The 18891-nt window shown below is 33.2% G+C and overlaps 1 protein-coding gene across 1 annotated transcript; it reads left to right on the plus strand.

The window, feature by feature from the left end:
* Nucleotides 1–889: 889 nt before the first annotated feature.
* On the plus strand, nucleotides 890–18889 carry LOC132912474 (E3 ubiquitin-protein ligase TRIP12). Its single transcript, XM_060969907.1, has 25 exons — nucleotides 890–1195; nucleotides 2351–2680; nucleotides 2812–3120; nucleotides 4112–4198; nucleotides 6140–6491; nucleotides 6585–6772; nucleotides 6869–7042; nucleotides 7168–7544; nucleotides 7618–7902; nucleotides 8000–8380; nucleotides 8454–8626; nucleotides 9626–9800; nucleotides 9890–10118; nucleotides 14113–14353; nucleotides 14439–14844; nucleotides 14908–15096; nucleotides 15186–15371; nucleotides 15456–15647; nucleotides 15740–15945; nucleotides 16022–16444; nucleotides 16519–16771; nucleotides 16847–17092; nucleotides 17174–17503; nucleotides 17594–17912; nucleotides 18001–18889. Exons 2-25 carry the CDS (start codon nucleotides 2380–2382, stop codon nucleotides 18195–18197), a joined length of 6219 nt encoding a protein of 2072 aa, XP_060825890.1. The 5' UTR covers nucleotides 890–1195; nucleotides 2351–2379; the 3' UTR covers nucleotides 18198–18889.
* The last annotated feature ends 2 nt before the right edge of the window (nucleotides 18890–18891 follow it).

Genomic DNA, 18891 nt, shown 5'->3' on the forward strand with positions numbered 1-18891 from the left:
CGTGATCAAACAATAGAACCAGAATTCGACATTCGTTACGACATCGTAATTGTGAAGTTTACGTGTTTTCCTAGAAGATTTAAAAAGTGATGAAATAACAGTTCTATAATTGTTTCAATTTTCTGTCTGTTTAATCTCAAAAACGTTTTATAATTATCATTTAACACGTTATCAGCAAATGCGTTTGTAATAGTTAAGATTGGGTTGACAAAACTATAAGAATTTTTTAAAAGTATTGAACAACGAATAACAAGCTTTTTGGTTTAATCTATTACACCTCCATATTATCATCAACGTATATTAATTTTATATACGTTGTTTTATCGCCGCTCTATAATTCTGTCTGCTTAACACATTTATTTATGATAACCTAATCATATTTATTTTGAATCCAAGCAGTGTTTAAGGTTTGAGTCATGATTTCTTATCTAATAGACAGATTTATGTTTATTTATAAAAATATATAAGTTCATTGTACTAGTTTGAAAAACATAAAAAGAAAAATTCTTTTGATGTACTGTAACATAGTATATAATGTTACAGAACAACATATTGAATCACACACACACACGAATACACACGCGCATACGCATAGTACGTGTCTATATATTATTACACGTATACTATTGTGTATATAATTATAGTATGTGTATATAAATACATGTATATATACACATACATATATTTTAACCAGGGAATAATTATGTATTTGAAGATTTCTCATTGATATTCGATCAATTGTTTGCGATTAATTTGGCACTACAAACGAAGAGAAAGTAAAAGTTGGTGTTTGAAAAAACTGCGGCAAGATGGCTATTCGCGCCGGTTTTGCATCTGCTGTTTCGTTATGAATTGCGATTTCACTCCATGCGGGCACCGTGTTTTCGAACGCACCTACGTTGAATTCATGTGTGACGTTTCCTGATGGGGGCGGAGCGTTCTCCAGCTTCCCAATTCTAACCAACCCGATCCCGATAGCTGTCGCATTCCGCTGAGTTGCTTCAGTGTGCCTCGGCAGTGCGTTTGGTGCGTTTTTTGGTGTGTGCTAGTGCACATAGCCACTCACCAACGTACGTGCTCTGTGCGAGAATCCATTTTTGTGTCGTATGTAACAAGAAACGTTTGTGCTCATAAAAATCATCGACGAGAAGACATTTTCCTCGCGATGCCCTGGGCATGTTTATCCGACATTCAGGTAATCTTTATTCTGTAATTGAAAATTCTTTTCCTCTCTTCTACTCTTTTTTTCCTTCTTTTTCTTCTTCTTATTTTCCTTCTTTTCCTTTTTGTCGAGGACCTGCATACCTAAGTAGGATTCTCTTTTTCGAGGATCTAAACCTGAGGTCACACGGTAACGAGAGTGGAGAAACGAAAGATAGAAAGAGACGAAGAAAGAACTCGTCCTCCATTACTTGTTCACAAGCAAATGGTGGCTTGCTTGCTTACGAGTCTTTGTTGTAATTATTTACGTCTTTCGTTGAATACCTTACGGTTGTACCGAATCTATTCGTGGCTTTGTTGCGACTATGTAATTCTAGTATTCTTAGAAGAGGTTCTATGATGTCAACGGCACAATTTTGCATTGACCATGATATTATAAACGGACACCAGTTGTACTGTTTGTTATGATTCTTGGGTTTGTTACTATCTCTTTCACCGTGAAGGAAAACATTAATTGCGCATCGCCTCTGCTGTATTATTTAGTCACGCTTCTCTTATCCAAGTGTCCATTGATTTATCGTAATAAGTGATTTCTGTTTGATCTATTTTGTTGAAATTACACACACACACATACACATATGTATTTTTCTTACTTTTAATGCATTATTTGTAAGTAGATATATATATTTCTTTGTTACATTTTTAAATAATAATACATTACTCTTTTAACATCTGTACAGGCTTTTACGTAATGAACATATTTAATGTGTTTTTTCTTAATATTTTTCTCTTTAAATAAACTATATTTTAATAATGAAAGTTAAGTATAATAAAATATTTTAAAAAATGTTTATGAAAGAAAATTTAGGATAGTTGTAATTTCAACTAAATCTTCTAATTTTAATTTTTATTATGTTATAAAACCTTATTTTCATGACAAATGTTAAAATTAGAATTACTTTTAATTTAGATTTATTATTCTGTTTGATATTTTTAATTCTAATTTCAATCTTAACTTAGATTATACTCTTGTTATTATATAATGAATGTGGTGCCAAGGATATTCACTATTTTATAATCACTTTGGGTTTCATTAAAATGATTATATGTTATAGAATTTTTACATGATATTTTATTAGTTTCTCTTTTATTTAAAAAATTATAAGAAATATTTTCTTTTTTGTTGCAGACAGAATAGTGGCATGAGTCGATTAATCTATGGCAGATCAACAAGATCAGTCGTCATCAGGGGGGTCTGTAGAGACGGCCAGTGCTTCAGCAGACACCTCTAAGGTTAGAAGGAAGAGCTCTAGCAGTGGTAGTAGTGGTTATAGAAAACGACAAAGCACTGGTTCTATTCCTGTCACATTAGAAGAAAAAAGACGTAGACAAACCATTGGTGATCCACAATCATCTGAAGTTTTTAATAATACTTCTTGTAAACATTCAAGTGAATCAACAGGAATTAGAACAAGAGGTGAATTTAAAGGTCATGGCAGTGGCTTAGAATCGTATCTAGGTAATTATATTTTTTTAAAACAATTGAACATAATCCTTATATATTGTTTCATTCTTTTACTATTATTTTAAATGTCATGTTTATTAAAAATTGATCATAATTGTAACTATAGTCTATATTATTTTCTGTAGATAATAATTGGAAGCCACAACATAAAGTTCAGCAATCAAACTATAATATTAGTGCGAACAGTACAAGAGCTCGTAGTGTTGCAAGAACAAGTTTGCCAGAGTTAAATTTAACAGCTATTGACTGTGTTGCATCAAGGACTCGTTCTCGTACGCCACAAAATCCACAAGCCATATCACAAGGACATAATAGTTACAATTTATCAGTGTCCAGTGGTTACGATAGTAAAGAAGACTTAACATATAACAATTTGGTACCAACATCAACTACTACACCAGTTACTAGTCACCCATCCACATCAAGAACAAGAGGTTAGTGTATTTATTGGTTTTATATTAAAAAGTGTTGGTTGCAATGAGATGTGATGTGTGATTTGAGTGAACACATAATACAAATTAAACCAACTCTAAAAATGCATTTATTTTAATAATTTTTATTTTAAGAACATATATAAATGCATAAATCGTAACAATAATAACAGTAAGTAATAATTAATTAATTAACACATTACCAATTATAATTAATTAATATGCATTTTCTGTAAATGGGCTCTTTTACTTTAAAAAATTAATCACTTTTAATATAAATAAGATTTTATTATTTTAAGAACAATGAACTTATGGTTTTATATAATATGTATAATTAACATTACTTTTTAATTACTTATGTACTAGCAATTCATTATTGTGTTAAATTTTTTTATTTATAATGTTTTATAATTTGTAACGATTAATAAGAAATATGATAATTATCAGTTGCTTAACAGAATACTTAAATTAAGAAATATTTTCTGAAAATTTTGTTTTGTTAAAAAAAAATGCAATATCTTTTTATTTATTATTAACAACATATACTTTTATTTTTTCTAACATACATTTTTTAAACAACTGTAATTATTTGTTAAAGGAACTAATCAATAATAATTTTGAAGAACTAACCTTTTAAAATGTTCCAAAACAATTAAAATTAACTACATAAATGTTCTGTTCAAATAAAATTAAATAGAAATCTTTATAAACAAATTAAATAATAATAATACCTTTAAACACACAAGAGTGAAAACAATAATGTTCGTATTCACAACATATATTTGATACAATAATATCATATAAATTTATTATCATGATCAACTAAAAAAATCTTTGCTCATATATTAAAAGAACGTGTTTTGCAACCTTCATTTAATGGAGTAGTAGGCTAAAGTATAGGGTAGTAAAACTAGGATTTGATTCACAAATATCTTAAAATTAAAGAAAGAAAGTATTACCAAAATAAGAGTCATAGATCAGACTGTATCATTAGGCCTGAGGATGAGCGAATGTCTGGAAGGATTTGTGTCTGCTGTCAAAGCACTTTTTCCAATATCAACACAAACGTATCATCAAGAAGGTAAGCCTAAGGAGTACACACTTCGTACTACATTTTCTTACCCTTATTTTCTCTTAAAAATTCATGAGTAGATTTCTTTAAACAAATACAAATCATTATAAATCTGCTCTCTAAATTGGTTTTCCATACCCATATGCAAGTATGTCATATATAAATGAGATCAAATTGTTTGTGTCAAATATGATTTATGCATGACATTATTTCTCCAGACATATATAAAATAAATATGGTTCTGATGTAAGTTATACATGTTTGTGCTATTTAAAATTTCATGGTGAAATTTCATATATATATATCTATATACATACATGTGTGTGTGTGTGTGTTTGTATGAAATTTATATATACATATAAATTCAAACACTCACTCAACATTGTTTTATTACTTGGAGATTTTGATGTGCAAATACTTTATGAGGTATGAAAATGGATCAAAAATATTAGCATAACAATTGAGTAGAATATTATAAAAACAATTTAGTTATTCACAAATAAGACCATGCCTTAATACTCATACATATACATTGTACAATATACAATTTTACTTCTTTATCTAATGCAGAGTTTCTTACAATTAAAGACATTTTTCTCATATTACAAAATGCAGCATTTATGTATGTATTAAATAATATATATACATATAATAAGATATATAATTATGTCTATAATATGCATACAATTAGTAATGATCATTAATAAAATGTATCAATTTCTATAGATTTATAAACCTTATCTTAATGATCCAAATTTTTACTAAAATAATTATTATTTTCAGTTTTGAAAATTACTAAGTATATTAAATTTATGTATCCAAATGTGCAATATAGCATGTGCAATATTTTCATTTAATTTAATGGGATGGATAGTGTCAAATTAATAAGGTAAATATAGTTCACTTGTGGTAATGTTGAGTAAAAATACATATTTTGTATATGCACTTTGTTAAAAGAGATATATACATATATATATAAACACATTTTGTATATTCTACAAAAGATGTACAAAGCCTTACATGCAGATATGGAAAATACCTATATAATATAACTATACATGAGTGTTATTTCTAATATTTCTTTCCAGTAATAATATAAAACTTATTGAATAGTATTTAATACAATAATCATATTTTGATCTTATAATAATACTGCAAATATTTATTTAAATATTATTAAATACTATAATTTTTTGAAAATTTAATGAAATAATCTATTTTATAAAGTAAAAAATGTTTATAATTACTGAAGCATAAACAGTGTCTGTATAAATCACATGTTTGTTCCTTCATAAATATTTAGATATAAAGAAGGCATTTAATTTGTATTTTGCTTTAACTTTTGATTTTCTGTGGAATTTATCCTAATATCCATTGTTTATCATTTTTATCATATATAAACATAACCTCCCAATCTATTTTGTTACTATATTTATAAATGTAATATTATCATCAATATGTGATATTATACATACTTTTTAATCCTTAAGATAATTTATGAAATCTGTAAAATGAATAAAAGCATGTGTTGTACATCTATTTAGGTTTAGCACAGGATTATCCCATGAACATGTGTAATACGAATATGTATGCAATTAACATAAATACGTATAAAAAGAAAATACATGCTTGAATAGGTTGTAGATTGCACAGAAGACAATGTACATATAGTATTATAAGTTATAACGTACTTATTATCAACTTTTAACTTGTGAAAATGCTTGATTCCTATAATTATGCACAAAAAACAATGATATTTAAAAAATTTGTTTTATGTGCACTAAAACATTATATATGTATGTTAACATTTCTCCCTTTCTTGTTATCCAAAGTGGTAATGATTTTCAACGATAATAAAGTTTTAGAACATTTAAAAGTCATTGCAAGTATTGAAGTCTTTATATATATAAATCATAATAATAATAATAATAAAATGTTTCAATATTTTAGGGTCAAAATCCCACGGTGGTACAACCTGCGCGAGTAGCAGTGCGAGTAGTCAAGTTTTAAGTGTGAAGTCCAGCATCAGAGTGGGTAACGCAGCCAGTAATTCTGTGGAGAGTGGTGGGGGGGCGTTGGCACATGACGGGGCAGGCACTAGTGGCATCGCCACAGCCACTGCCAATCCACCTGTGTCTGCCACCGCCACTGCCAACCCTGCACACCCTCATCCTGCGCACAAGCATATATTACGTTCTCGCGCAAAATTATCCAGTGACTATAAAGATCTGTCAAGTATTAACAAAACTACAACAAAACATCATAAAAAAGATACTTCAACAGGCAGCTGTTCAAGCTCCAGGTAATTGATTGCTTAAAAATGATTATTAGTTATGTTTTGAATATCATGGTGTTTAATATATGTTATCACAAATATAACGTTTTATTCGACCAGGCATCGCTCTTCATCACGTGCAAGAAAAGCAGTGATAGAAGGAGGTTCGGGAGGAAGTGTAATGCCAGGTACTGACTCTTTGACTAATAGTACCACCCCGACAACTGTTTCATCTACAGTTTCTAGTAGTCAATTAGTATCCACAACTGGAGAAGACGAATTGGCATCAACTGCTACGTCTGCCACTGGTAAGTTCCTCATATACAAGATGGTCCACAACAAATGTTATAAGTCATAACTCTTTTTTCAAGAAGTTAGTGTTACAATATCATTTTTTTATTAAGCAAGTGGAGGACCATCCGGAATGTCAGGGACTACTGGAGACAGTGAAAGTGATGATGGGGAAGTTGGAAGGTTGCAAGCATTACTTGAAGCTAGAGGTTTACCTCCTCATGTGTTTGGTGCATTAGCACCACGAATGCAACATTTGTTAAATAGAAGTATGGGTGCAAGTTCTGGTAATGTTCTCTTCTTTGCAAATTCTACTTTCTCTTATTTCATTTTTTCATTTTATATTTTCATTTTTATTAAAAGCAATTCTTAAAATAAGTATTATGTTTAGAAAATAATTTTATAATTCTAGCTGCTAAAGCACAACAGTTACTGACTGGTTTGCAAGCTGTTGATGATGAAGGAGAACAGTTACAAGCTGTTATTGGAATGGGTGAAATTCTTGTTATGGGAAATGAAGATACATTGGCTGGCTTCCCTGTGAAACAAGTGGTTGCAGCATTAATAAATTTACTCGGAATAGAACATAATTTTGTAATAATGACACACGCATGTCGTGCTCTTACTTACATGATGGAAGCTTTACCCCGATCGTCAACAGTTGTGGTTGACGCTGTTCCAGTGTTCTTACAAAAACTAGAATCTATCGAATGTATGGACGTAGCAGAACAGTGTTTAACAGCGCTAGCCATGCTTTCTCGAAGACATAGCAAAACCATTTTACATGCGGTATGCGTAGTATTAATTAATTGACGATCGATTTAAAACGAATGTTGTTTCTTATTAACACGTCTATTTTTAGGGAGGAGTATCAGCTTGTTTAAAATTTGTCGATTTTTTTAATATCACAGCACAACGAGCTGCATTAACGATTACAGCAAACTGTTGTCAAAATCTTCATCCTGATGATTTTCACTTAGTAGCTGATAGTTTACCTTTATTAACAAGTAGATTGACAAACCAAGATAAGAAAAGTGTTGAGTGTGTTTGTCAAGCATTTAGTCGATTAGTTGATAGTTTTCAACACGATCCAGTGACTTTACATAAAATTATCAATGCAGAACTTCTTCAAAACTTACAACAGTTGGTAAGAGAAATACTTATTTTGTATTATTATTTTTCCTAATAATGTAATGTTTTATAAACTTTATTACTAAAGATATATGCATTTTTTTATATTTTAGCTTATGATTACCCCACCTGTTAACAGCATTGGTAATTTCATAACAGTGTTGCGAATGCTCTCTGTGATATCAAATCGCTGTCCTGATTTGGCACAGCTGCTTCTGCAACAGAATATAGCTTTCACATTAAGTTATCTTTTAACTGGATCATTAGAAGTGAAAACGGAAGATGTAGAATTAGTGCCGCGATCTCCGCAGGAGTGGTTTGAAATCACTTGTTTGATTGAAGAACTCATGCCTTCTTTACCAACAGATGGCATATTTAGTGTAAATAGTTTACTTGAAAGGACCAGTAATCAACAAGAAAATGTTCATTGGGAATGGCGCGATGAAAGACATTGCTGTCATCCATTTAGCACTATTGATTCTAGAATCATTGAGGTATTGTAATCATACTTGATTAAACATTATAAAAAATCAAATATGTAGAGTAAAATAACAATGTCTTCTTTAGATGGCATTTCAAAATGGCGAGGATGAGATTTGCTTGTCCTCCTTAGGACGAACTTATACGATAGATTTGACTGTGATGAAACAAATTAATGAAGATATTGGGTTAGCAAGGAGCATTTTTCGCAGAGTGAATGCGCATTCTACAGAAGGCAAAAGTCCTACATGTTCATCTAAGTAAAGATATATTAATATCTTTATGAATTAAGATATGTTAACACTTAGCCAACCGAATAAGGAGATCTCCTCTCTGTGAAGAACATCACTGCGTGACCGAACAGGGAGATCTCCTTTTTGACTTTAACAATGCGTTTTCTTTCTTTTTGTTGTTGTTATTAACAGTCATTGTTTACTTGGAATTGTTCTCAATTAATTGCACTACCTTTTCTGCTTTTATAAAGTAGAGTGTATAATAAAATACACTCTATAAAATAAATTTAGTGATGTTAAAATTAATTAAAAAGTTACATTATCAGTTATGACTAAATAAAGTTATAATCGAACGATACCACAATGTAAAAAAAATATTTAAATGCATTTTATGAATTTTTAGTTTCATTTTATTTTTATTTTTAATTGAATTTATTTATCTTTAGTCATCTTTAATGTTATTTTATATTTTTAATATATACTTTTAATTTGATGTTTTGCATAAACAATATGTGAAGTTGTTAAACAAAATCATTACCGCAAAATTGATCACTTAAATCATTTTTAGACCTTTGTTTTCTAAGTAGTGAACATTAGTCCTTGATACTTGGAAAAATGCGCATATAGGTTGGCTTGTCCATTGCAGTGAGAAACGTATAGCTCGATGTAGCGCACGCAGTTGGCTAAGTGTTAACACTCTGGGGACCAGAGACACGAATTCGCGTCTTTCATACTTCATACGGTATCCTATAAAAATGTTAACTATTGTTAAATAAAACAGTAAAGAATGCAATGGATGTTAGAAACGAAACGTTATGAAAGTGTTCTTATATTGCATGTTTGAATAATATGAAACCATTAACAATATATTAGATATTGCTCGTTTTGAATCTTTTCCAATCGCTCAAAAAAAACACCTGGGAATTCAGGTTATATGGTTATTAGTGCAACTGGTCTCTAGAGTGTTAATATTCAAAATGAATTTTTCACAAATTTTATTATAATTCGTATTATAAATTCTTGTAGCATGGATGTTGTACCTCCAGTAATTGAAACAAATGAATGGTTAGTATCGTTTATTCGAACGTTATTCTCTGTGTTATATGAAGTCTACAGTAGTTCTGCTGGTCCTGCTGTAAAATGTAAATGTCTCCGAGCTCTGTTACGTATGGTCTATTATGCCTCGACAGATTTACTTAAAGTAAGTGTATATGAGCTAAATGAGAATACTATTATATTTTTGAAATTGTTCATCATTGTTTACAATCTCCTTTATTATTATTAAAACAGGACGTCTTAAAAAATCAAGTAGTATCATCACACATAGCGGGTATGTTAGCCTCCCAAGATTTACGAATTGTTATTGGAGCTCTACAGATGGCAAGTATATTAATGAAAAGACTACCACAAGTATTTGGAGTTCATTTTCATCGTGAGGGCGTTTTACATCAAATACGTCAACTAGCTGATCCTGAAGTACCTCTTGGTGTTTCACCACCCAAGTGTCCTTCTAATACTGGTAATCTGCCTATATATATATATACACACACACACACACATATTATATATATATATATATATATATATATATAAAATATATATATACGTAAATATATATATATACGTAAAATCGTTAATACATACTATGGACGAAATTTGAGACGTACAGTTAACACGAGTGTTTGCTATCCCTCGCATTACTACTACATCGGTCATTCTTTTGCTGGAAAATTTCGAGGCCATGAACTCTCTAATTTTTTTTTTTTTTTTTTTTTTTATTTTATTTTATTTTATTTTGGTTATTTTACAATTTGTCCTTATGGACATTTGGTAAAGTGTTATATCTTGTTGGTGAAGAAAAAAAAAAAATATATATATATATATATATATGTGTGTGTTTGCAAGTAAGCCCACCACCTATAAACCCTGTCACTCAGATTTACTTTATTGCGGGTTGCCTTCAACGAATTACAATCAGTGACAACGAGAAATTCCCGTCCATGTAGATAGTGGCGAAAATGTTTAACGGCGTTTACAACTGCCAGCGTCTCTAGTTCATACGAATGATACCTGGATTCCGCGGGGCTAGTTTTCTTACTATAATACTCTATTACCCGGTTTTTGCCGTTAATCTTATGCATTAAAATAGCCCCATATTCATCCGAACTAGCGTCAGTATGTAATTTTATCGAGTAATTCGGGTCGAATATTATTAACACCGGCTCATCAGTCAGGACGGAAATTATTTTTTGCCTTATAATTTCGTGTCTATCTGCCCAAGTTAAACTTTTGTTACCGGAGGTAGGTGCATACAACGGTTTCATTACCTGCGAAAATTTAGGGACGAATTTTCGAAAATAGGAGGCTAAATCTATGAACTGCCTAAGTTGGGTGACGGTCGTTGGTGCAGGTAAAGAACGCAGGCTTGTATTTTACCTTGGTTGGGGCGAACTTCTCCGTTATGAATTACGTACCCAAGATAAAATACCGACGTCTTAAGAAAAGAACATTTCGAAAAATTGAAGGAGAACCCGGCGTTTACGAGGGTATTTAATACGATGTGCAATCTCTCTAGAGCTTGGTTTACCGATTCAGCAATAATTAGAACGTCATCCAGGTAGACAACGACGTACGAGTAGGCGAGGTCGCCCAAGGCATTGAGAATAGCCCTTTGAAAAACGGACGGTGCATTTTTCAATCCGAACGGCATCATATACTCATATTGCCTGTCAGGGGTGACAAACGCTGTATATTCTGTAGAATTGAGATGAATGGGGATTTGATGGAACCCGCTGGCCACGTCCAGGCTAATGAAGTATCTCGCCTTTTGCAATCTCGCGATTTGGTCCGCAATAAGAAGTAGGGGATACCGATCCGCGACCGTATTTTTATTTAGCTCTCGAAAGTCCACGCACAGCCTACCCGAGCAGTCCTTCTTTACGAGTAACATAGGGCTCGCGAACGGTGAATTACTAGGCCTTATGATTTCTGCCCTAATTAATTCGTTCACGTACTATGCTTCGCTCTTCTTCGCTAAGTCTATAGGGACTTCTTTGTACGGTGATGTTAGGACCAATTAAACGTATTTCTAGCTGTCCTGTATTTACGGGTGTATGTGGGAAACCCTTAATAAACGAACCTTTAAATTTTTCGAGAATAAAAATCAATCGGTTTTTATCATCACCGAAAACCTCAGCGTCGACTTCATTAATATCGATCTTATTTTCGGCGGTTTTATTACAAACATTGATAGCTTTTGTTCTACAAATAGTGAGGCTATCTTGGGCAATATTTATGTCAAAATCTTGGCTTAAAATTTCGCGGCCAATCATGATGTCCTATTTTAAATAGCTGTCAGCAAGGGTATGGGAAATTATTTCCAACGTAAAATCGTTAATACATACTATGGACGAAATTTGAGACGTACAGTTAACACGAGTGTTTGCTATCCCTCGCATTACTACTACGTCGGTCATTCTTTTGCTGGAAAATTTCGAGGCCATGAACTCTCTAATTTTTTTTTTTTTTTTTTTTTATTTTATTTTATTTTATTTTGGTTATTTTACAATTTGTCCTTATGGACATTTGGTAAAGTGTTATATCTTGTTGGTGAAGAAAAAAAAAATATAAATAAAAAATAAATATAGCATGTGGGCGGCTACCCCCAGCGGGGTGCCAGCTTCGTTTTTTCTAAGTTATATCTTTTATGAGGTCTATTGGGTGTTTCCTTTTTAGTCTTCTTGCGATATTTGTTGTGTTGCACGTTTCAGCTGCCAGCTGGTTCGGGTGTGTTTCTATTCTTGCTCTGTATCTTGTTGCGAATCTGGTAATCTCTTCCTTGACTGTTGGTATTCCCAGGTCTTTCCGTATGTCCTCGTTTCTAACGTACCATGGGGCGTTTACCATTGTTCTAAGGATTTTGGCTTGGATTGTTTCTATTTTGTTTATATGGGGACTCTCTAATTAGCGAACATTTGGCTCCAGAATCGAAATAAAACGAGAACGACTCACCCAGATGGCTTAATTTACCAGTTGGAGACTCCACCACGCAGGAATCGACTCGACGTTCGTTATTAGAATCACGGTTTGTTTTCCGCAATAACGGGCAGTTAGGCACGATATGGTCCTCCTCGCGACACTCGAAACATGGCACCATAGTAACGACACTTATTCCGGGAGTCAGGTAGCTTCTGTCGTTTAACTTCGGGGCCCGCTGATGGATTTCGTGACGAAGGCGTCAGCCTCTTCCTTTGCTCCTTCGGCTGATTTATTTGGCTCACGATGGCCATGAGCTGCTCCATCGTTACAAACGCCACTTCTGATGTCGGGTTGGCGTTAGGACTTGGGTTAAGGAACGTGTAATGAACCTTCACCGGAATTATTCATTGTTGTCACACAATCGAGGTAGCGTTTATTGACACAAGTATGGATGTTACAAGATTGGCAAGTGGCCGCAGTAATTAGACTCTAATGACAATGACCTTAGGTTCGATTACGAATCCGCGGTCAACGGGATAACAGATGTACTTTGTTCCAAAGTCTAAGTCGGACTCGACTTACTTCTCGCAATACAAGGATTACTTGACTAACTCTTTTTTGAAACGTGGATTATTCACCGATCGTACAGACACTAGATAACTGACTAATGAGACTGCAAGGAAGGGAGTGACTTTCCGTCACGATGACACTGCAGAGAAAAACTATGATGGTGCGTGCCTAAGGGCACGAGATCATCGGGAGATTCGTCGAGAAAAGCCTCCGCTCGGAAGCTGAGGGAAATGGACGTTGCTGTTAATTGGTTAATTTCTATGTTGGTGGTTAGAAAAGGATGCTAGCCGCCCTTGAAAGAAAGTTGCTAGCGGGAAGCGTCGTTCGTGAGAAAAGCAGATTTCCCTTATCTTCCCGTAGTAGGTGATAGATTTAACGACTGCTAGGACAAAGATTGTTTGCCCGTTTGAAGGAGCTTAGTTAACTAAATCCTAAGATTTATAGCGGGTCCTCAGGCTAGCTGGACATATACTGTGAATGCATCGACATCTGGCGATAATCTTGCCCGAAGAATAGGGTCTGTGTGTGACGAGTCACGGGGCCGTTGGAATATTTACTGTTAAGTGTCGGTACGGCTATTTCTTTAAAGGAAAGCTATGGAATTCTATACCTCTGTTAGGTGAAACGTTCATCCTGTGACCGCGGCTACGTTCGGCGAATAGTTGCCGCCTTGAGCCTAAGCTCAGTATCTCAAGTCTCGAACAATTGTGTTTGGGTTATTTTGTAAAGGTTACAATATTGGGGTTTTTCCAAGGAATTCCAACGGGAGAGGCCCTGTGTCCTTTCATCTCCGACATATATATATATATATATATATATATAATAATATAATAATATATATATATATATATATATATATATATTATTAAAATAGTTTACTAATCCGTTACATATTACTATAGTTATTTATTACGTTACAAAATATATGATTTAACATTTATATTTTTCATTTTTACCTTTCTTAGGTACATCATTACCAAGCCCACAGCCAGGTCCGTCTAATACGTCGCTTTGTTCCACCACGATGTATTCTTCTAGTAATGCTACATCTCCAATTGCTTCTCCATCAACAAATGGTAATATATTATTCGGTACGATTGCAACATGTCAGTTGAAATCAAATCTCTCTGCATCGATGGAAACACATACTAGAAATGAATTAAACTCTACGGTAGATGATGTAACTACACCGCAAAGTGCTCATTTGTACGTGTATGCAACACTAAAATATCTTGAAAAAATATCTTATACTGTGGATGTAGTATATTATTTACATTAAATATTTTATTAGGAGAATTGGAGATGTCCTGAAAAGGAAACGACACAATAAGAAGGGTCGATTTTCTAGACTTGGCGGTACTACGCCACAACAAACTCAGCAACCCGAGTCGCTTTTTACTGGTTTCGCTCCCAAAAATAATCGTTTCTTAGGAAATCTTAATCCTGCTAGATGGGGTCGAAAATCATCGTCTTCAAGTTCTGCTAACGATAAAAGGGATACAAGTTCATCGACAAGTTTGTCAAAGCCGCCTAGTAATTCAAGCTTAACAGGAGGTAACCGAGACAAGGCTAAAGCATGGGTACGTGATCAAGCTGCTCAATTTTTGGCTCGATACCAGGATGATGCTCCATGTACACATCCTGCAATGACAGTCCTCTCAAGGCTTACTGCTGCCATACAACGGCTACAATCAAATGTAAGTATCTTTCGATATAAGTATACAATATTTAACATTCATTAATTGAAAATGCATTCGTAGGAATTGGATGAAATGTTATCAGCACTTACTGAATTACGAGATATAGTACTGGAAAGTGATATATCTCCATTTGAAATGAATTATAGCGGTCTCATTAAAGCTCTGCTAAACTACCTCACAACTACGGATGCACCTGGTAATCGTTATGATCGCCTTCGTATGTTCTGGAAATTATTTGCAGAATCAACAGTAAGTAAAATGAATTATTTTACATTTTTATAGTTTATATTGGAGACTTCCTTCGAGGAACATTCTTATTACAAATGTTTAATTTTTAGATGTGTCAAGATAATAACATTACCGACTTTAATCCTGGAGCATTTGGTGCTCTAGTAACAAAATTGAATAGTTGTGTTGCACAGTTGGAACAATTTCCTGTAAAAGTACATGATTTACCAGCAGGATCTGGAGCTGGTCGTGGAGGCACTAGTGCTCTTAAGTTTTTCAATACACATCAACTCAAGGTAGAGTATTTAATTTTCAAATAATAATAGTATTTTAACTTGTATAACAGTAATAATTTAACTTGAATTGTTGTGTTTTTGTAGTGTAATCTTCAACGACATCCAGATTGTAACAACTTAAAACAGTGGAAAGGAGGTACTGTTAAGATAGATCCTCTTGCATTAGTACAAGCAATTGAACGTTATTTAATGGTTCGTGGATATGGTAGAATACGAGAGGCTGAATCTATGCTTAGTGACGACGATAACAGTGAAGATGATATAGATGATACATTGGTAATATTTATATATATATATATATATACATTTATACCCTTTTTTGAATTAATAAGTAACAATATTTTGAATTTATATTATTAATTTTATAGGCAGCAGTAGTTATAAGTCAAGGGTCAGCGAAACATAAACTCCAGTTTTTAATTGGAGATGAAGTACTGCCTTTTAATATGACTGTTTATCAAGCTGTTAGGCAATTTGGTTGCACTGGTATGGATCATTCTGAAGCAGAAGCCGATGGTGAACCACCACTTGGCCACGATGCTGTATGGGTACAAACTCATACAATTTATTATAGGTATTTTTAATTTTTACCCCTTCTTCTTAAAGCAAATAAGGAAAGTAAATGATCCAAATAATTTTTATTCGTTTAGACCTGTACCCGAGGAAGAAACTACAACGTCGCCAAAACCAGGATCAAGTTCACAGGGTAGTAGCCGCAAAGGCAAAGGAAAAAGTACAAAGATCAGTTCAAAACGAAAAGAGGATAGTTTATGGCTTGAAGGAGTAGTCCCTGCACAACGATGTCCACTTGATTCTTATTTGTTACCTACTTTACCATCTTCAGTTACTATTACTGATGCTTCATTGGATGGTTTATGTCTATTACGTCTTCTACACGCTTTAAATCGTCATTGGAGTGTTCTGTTTCCTTATCTAAAGGGTTTAAATTTACTTTCTCCACAAGACTTTATTAATAATAAAATAGCCGCAAAAGCAAGTCGGCAGCTACAAGATCCTTTAGTGATCATGACTGGAAACTTACCTTTGTGGTTACAACAAATTGCTACAGTGTGGTAAGTACTACAAAATTCATAATAGTTTACTAATATCAATTTTGTTCAATTATTATATTTTCAATCGTTTACAGTCCATTCTTGTTTCCATTTGAGACAAGACAGTTGTTACTTTACGCAACATCGTTTGATCGAGACAGAGCTTTGCAGCGTCTTTTAGATTCCGCTCCAGAATTATCGGGATCTGACAGTCAAGAACGTGTTACTCCACGTTTAGAACGAAGAAAGCGAACTATTTCCAGAACTGATATTCTCAAGCAAGCAGAATTAGTTATACAAGACTTAGCATCTAGCAAAGCCTTACTTGAAGTGCAATATGTCAATGAGGTTTATTTTGTATACTTTTTATATAGTTTATTTTTCATATTATTTTCACAGTACTTTATAATTATTGTTTTGCAGGTTGGTACTGGTCTTGGTCCAACATTGGAATTCTATGCTCTAGTCTCCCAGGAATTACAGCGTGCTGACCTTGATCTTTGGCTTGGTAGTTCTAATCCTACAGAAACAGGATATGTTAATGTTCCACAAGGACTTTTTCCAATGCCGATTGCGTGGAATACTAAAGTGTCCCATCTTGCAAAACTTAAAACAAAATTCAAGTTCCTTGGAAAATTTATGGCGAAAGCGATATATGATTCAAGAATGGTACAAATTTTTATTTCGTTGATTAAGTTAGGACTTGTGACGTTACCATCGAGTTACATCCTTATTTGTATAATTTTTTAGTTGGATTTGCCATTCAGTTTAACCTTCTATCGATGGTTATTGGGAGAAGAACATATGCTAACGTTAGCCGATTTAGCACATGTATGTCCTGATGTACATCGAACTCTTAGTAGATTACAAGAAGTTGTTAGACAAAAGGAAACGATTGAGAAGGATCAAACATTAAGGCCACATGAGAAAGCAAAACTAATAGACTCATTAAATTTAGATGGCTGTTCAATTTCTGATCTTAGCCTTGTTTTTGAATTACCGGGTTATGAGAACATCGAATTGAGGAAAGGTGGAGGCGAAGCGCCCGTTACCATTTATAACTTGGATCAATATATCAAGGTTCTATTATAATGATTTGAACGTTAATGTATGAACTTATTTGATATTTTTTTCTATTATTAATTTCATACTTTAAAATTGATTGTTTAGTTGGTGGTACATTGGTTCTTATACGAAGGTGTCTTCAGACAAATGGAAGCATTTAGGGAAGGATTCGAATCTGTATTCCCACCATCACAACTGAAACTATTCTTCCCTGAAGAACTTGAAGCTGTGTTCTGTGGACATGCGCAATCAGGTGGACAATGGGATGTGAAAACGCTTTCAGAGTGTTGCAGGACTGATCATGGTTATACACCAGATTCTCGTGCTATTCGTTTTCTATTTGAAGTTATGTCAAAATACAACAGTGAAGAACAAAGACAGTTCGTTCAATTCGTCACAGGTTCACCTCGGTTACCAGTTGGAGGTAAGTTCTTATTACTTCATGTAATGATATTTACTATATTCAAATAAATTTGAAAGAAAAATATAAAAAATAAAATGTTATGTTACAGGTTTCAAGAGTTTAACACCACCGTTAACGATAGTGCGTAAAACGTTCGATCCGTCTATGAACACAGACGATTTCTTACCATCCGTAATGACTTGTGTTAATTACTTAAAACTGCCTGATTACACAACATTAGAAATAATGCGGGAAAAGTTGCGAATAGCTGCACAAGAAGGACAACATTCGTTCCACCTTTCCTAGAAACGGATGGAAAACCGGCGCGCCATTTGCTCTTTTGCTATCACATTGTCCAGGTTGAACAAAATTCTTCAAACACCATTTAAAATATCGAAAGAAAAAAGGCTACGTTTTGTTCGAAACTCAGTAATCGTACATTTGCACTTTATATAAGCTTTTTTCGAAGATATCTTTTTCTTGATTTTAGTGAAATTCATTTAAATAAATTCTAATTTGATGTTTATCTCTTTACTTATAAACATAGATTGTGATATATTTTCTCATCAAAAAAAAGTGCAAAGATATTAGCTCTACCATATGAGTTTTCTCTTGTGGTATTATGAACCAGGTAGCGTGGGAGCAGCCTTGTTCTAGGAAACTTATCTTTGATGTGTTACAATAATTAATAAAAGTTGTAAATATAGTTTAATATGCGCAAGTCTATATAAATACTTTATATTATATAATAGTGACAAAAAAATGATATTGCTATGAGACACCATGCTAATTAAATATAATTTAGTCTGAGGGGACATCTATTAGATATAAGTAAATTTTATATCAGTGGTGCATTTAGCATCGCCATAAATCGCCAATCTCATGCCTCATTGCAATTTGCAATGAAATCACAAATCGAGATCAATGAAAAAATAAAACTGCGCTAATGATGTAACTCATGTTTCATCATCATAGAAATATAATAACTCCGAATATAATT

The sequence above is a fragment of the Bombus pascuorum genome, chromosome 12, assembly GCF_905332965.1.
Source record: "Bombus pascuorum chromosome 12, iyBomPasc1.1, whole genome shotgun sequence".
In the NCBI taxonomy this organism is placed as follows: domain Eukaryota; kingdom Metazoa; phylum Arthropoda; class Insecta; order Hymenoptera; family Apidae; genus Bombus; species Bombus pascuorum.

What these genes read in the sequence shown, in the direction of transcription:
- LOC132912474 (XM_060969907.1), top strand. Translation starts at nt 2,380, where the DNA reads ATGGCAGATCAACAAGATCAGTCGTCATCAGGGGGGTCTGTAGAGACG. An exon ending in AAGTATGGGTGCAAGTTCTG is followed by an intron (nt 7,043 to 7,167) that starts GTAATGTTCTCT and finishes TTATAATTCTAG; the next exon opens with CTGCTAAAGCACAACAGTTA. An exon ending in AGTCCTACATGTTCATCTAA is followed by an intron (nt 8,627 to 9,625) that starts GTAAAGATATAT and finishes AAATTCTTGTAG; the next exon opens with CATGGATGTTGTACCTCCAG.